Source organism: Pundamilia nyererei, unplaced genomic scaffold, assembly GCF_000239375.1.
Source record: "Pundamilia nyererei isolate P.nyererei 1_Seehausen unplaced genomic scaffold, PunNye1.0 scaffold00734, whole genome shotgun sequence".
Classification (NCBI taxonomy): Eukaryota; Metazoa; Chordata; class Actinopteri; order Cichliformes; family Cichlidae; genus Pundamilia; species Pundamilia nyererei.
Window position 1 is genome coordinate 25,372 of NW_005188135.1, and position 2,848 is coordinate 28,219.

Consider the following 2,848-nt stretch of genomic DNA (forward strand, 5'->3'; position numbering starts at 1 on the left):
CCAATTGAGTCTAATAACAGATTAAATGATGTGTTGAGACTGTCGTTTTAGCATCTACATTAATGTTAAAATCACCTGATTTATATAAGGGTATCACTTTTGCAATTTTCATTCAATCGGGAAATACTCCTGAATGTAACGAGAGATTAAAAATATAGCGAAGAGGAATAATTACACAATCTAATGTCTTTTTTAATTATGACCATGTCTATACCATCACAGTCAGTAGATGATTAAAGTTTTCTACAATTGCTACTATTTCTTTTATGGCAATATCAGCTAAGAATATAGAATTAACCACTCTGCTTTCTCCTTTCCAGACTTCGTAATATTCTGAATCATCATTTTTTCCAAATTCTATTTGCTAAAGTAGGTCCAACATTTACAAAAAAAGGATTTCAATTCATTTGCCACTTCAATCTTGTCATCAACGACTTCATTATTCTTAATAAAATAAATAGGCAGATCTGAGGGTGTGTTCTTTTGTTACCCAATACTTCTTTAAAAATATTCCAAATGCCCTTAATATTGTTTTTGTTTTCTTGAAAAGGTTTATTATAGTAGTCTTTCTTGGCTTTCCTCAATATTAATACCAACTGATTTTTATAAACTTTATATTTCATTTCCGCATTCTTAGTTCTGTGTTTTATATCATCCCTATATAATTTATTTTTCTTTTTACACGCATTTGCAAGACCCTTAGTAATCCAAGGTTTCAAATTCTTATTCTTTTTCTTATACTTAAATGGTACCAATGGACAATGTTTATCATACAAGGCCAAATTCCTTAAGATCCTTAATCGTTATAACCTTGGCTTCTTCTGGTGTTCCATTAAGTTTAATCATCACTTTACAGTTCCTGGTCCAGGTTGCTTGAATCTTTTTCTCCTTTCGTAATATGCGAGCTTGTCTAGCAATATCTGCATTTCTTTTTGTAAGATGTTCATTCAAATATACACCGCTTCCTCTCAATAATAATGGATTGCATTTATATAGCGCTTTTCGGGACCCTCAAAGCACTTTGCAATTCCACTATTCATTCAATCTCACATTCACACACTGGTGGAGGCAAGCTACAGTTGTAGCCACAGCTGCCCTGGAGCAGACTGACATAGCGAGGCTGCCATATCGCACCATCGGCCACTCCGGTCATCACCAGTAGGTGAAGTGTCTTGCCCAAGGACACAATGACCAAGACTGTCCGAGCCGGGGCTCAAACCGGCAACCTTCTGATTACAAGACAAACTGCCAACTCTTGAGCCACAATCGCCCTAGGCTGGACTGCCTCAGCAAGTCAACTTTGTGTGTTCGGTTTATAAATTTCACTATAATTGCTGGAGAAGCCTTAGTGTGTCTTCTGGGAAGGGTAAAGCATGCAGATATATCATTACTATGCAAGGTAAGTTTTTTATTCGAAAAGAATTCCACAACTTGCCGTTGCAACGACTGTAGCTCCTCCATTGCGGGCTCATCTTCACCTCTTTTTGCACTGGTCCCAGACTCGGTGACTCTCGCATAACTCCCATGTTTGGTTTCCAGACCCATAATAATCACATCCTCAAGTCAAGTCTGCTGTTCTAGATTGTCCACCCTTCTTTCCAAAAACTAGATTGTCTTGTCTTTCTCCTTAATCAGGTTTTTTAATTCTTTGATTTGGTCTATCATCGACATTAGTATTCCTTGTTGCTTATTTATCTTTTCAATTTCAGTTGTCAGTGAGTTAAGTGAATGCTTAATCTCCTTCAAATCTTTTTCCACTTTCTTCATCTTTGCCATTTTTGTCTGTTGTAAAAGTCAATCTTTATTTATTTGTTTGCCCAAGCAAGATCTAATTATTTAGAGTTTAACACCAAACATCTTGGCACCACCATGATGAAGCCAATCCGGCTGTGATTACGCCATCATATGCTTGACGTGGCCTTTGCTCAGGTGGTAGAGCACGTCACCTACCCACCGGAAGGTTGGTGGTTAGAGCCCTGTCTGCTCCTGGCTACATTCCAACTATCCTTGAGCAAGATGCTAACCCCATGTTTCTCTCTGATGCACCCATTAGAGTATGAATACATGTGAATGTTAGATGGAAAGCACTTAGAAACAACAAAGAAAAAAGTGCTTGTGTGAATGGGGAAAGTTGTGTAAAGCACTTTGGGTGTTCACATTGAGTAGAAAAGCCCTATATATGAACTAGTCCATTTGTCATCCTTTTTAAAGGGATGCTCACACTAGTAAGGTTTATGACTCATGATCTCAGTTGAAAAACACAAATTAATTTTGAAAATCTTAGTAATTACACTAATTTTTGTAATTTTATAACTTTTTTTCTGGCTTAATTGATTTGGTATATCCCTTAACTTGTAATCATCTGACACTGTGTGTCAAGCTGAATGTGTATACTGGACCTTCACTCTGGAACTGCTCCTTCAGACTTGAAATATGGTTTCCAAATATTTTGGGCTGAACCACAAAGCACTGTCGAGTATACATCTCCAACAGCCAAGTGTCGTTTGCTAACATTTTCTTCACCCAGTCCAGTCTTGGCTCCAATATCTTGTTGATGCTCTCACAGTAAGCCATTTGGATGCCGTCAAGCATAATAGCACCCGTAAACTCTGGGATGTTTGGGACTCCAGAGGCTGCAGTGACGAGATACTCCAGCGAGTGTTTTACTGTGGAATAAACAATAATTAAGTTTTTACATTAAAGAAAATGGAAGATTCATTTGATGTGGATTTTCTCCGCAGTTTTCACAAAATTCAGGCTGGAAAGAGATGTAAATTAAAACGAAAGTTAACGCCTTGCTCTTGGCGACGGTGTTCCAGATCTACTGGCGTTTAGATCAACTGGCGTT

The 2,848-nt window shown here is 37.7% G+C and overlaps 1 protein-coding gene across 1 annotated transcript in view; it reads right to left on the reverse strand.

Annotated features, from left to right (window-relative positions):
- Nucleotides 1-2,848, reverse strand: part of LOC102193466 (major histocompatibility complex class I-related gene protein-like) — a 30,593-nt gene that overhangs the window by 24,956 nt on the left and 2,789 nt on the right. The window contains exon 2 of the mRNA XM_005754901.2: nucleotides 2,400-2,666. Coding sequence (XP_005754958.1) covers nucleotides 2,400-2,666 — 267 coding nt within the window. The remainder of the gene's footprint in view (nucleotides 1-2,399; nucleotides 2,667-2,848) is intronic.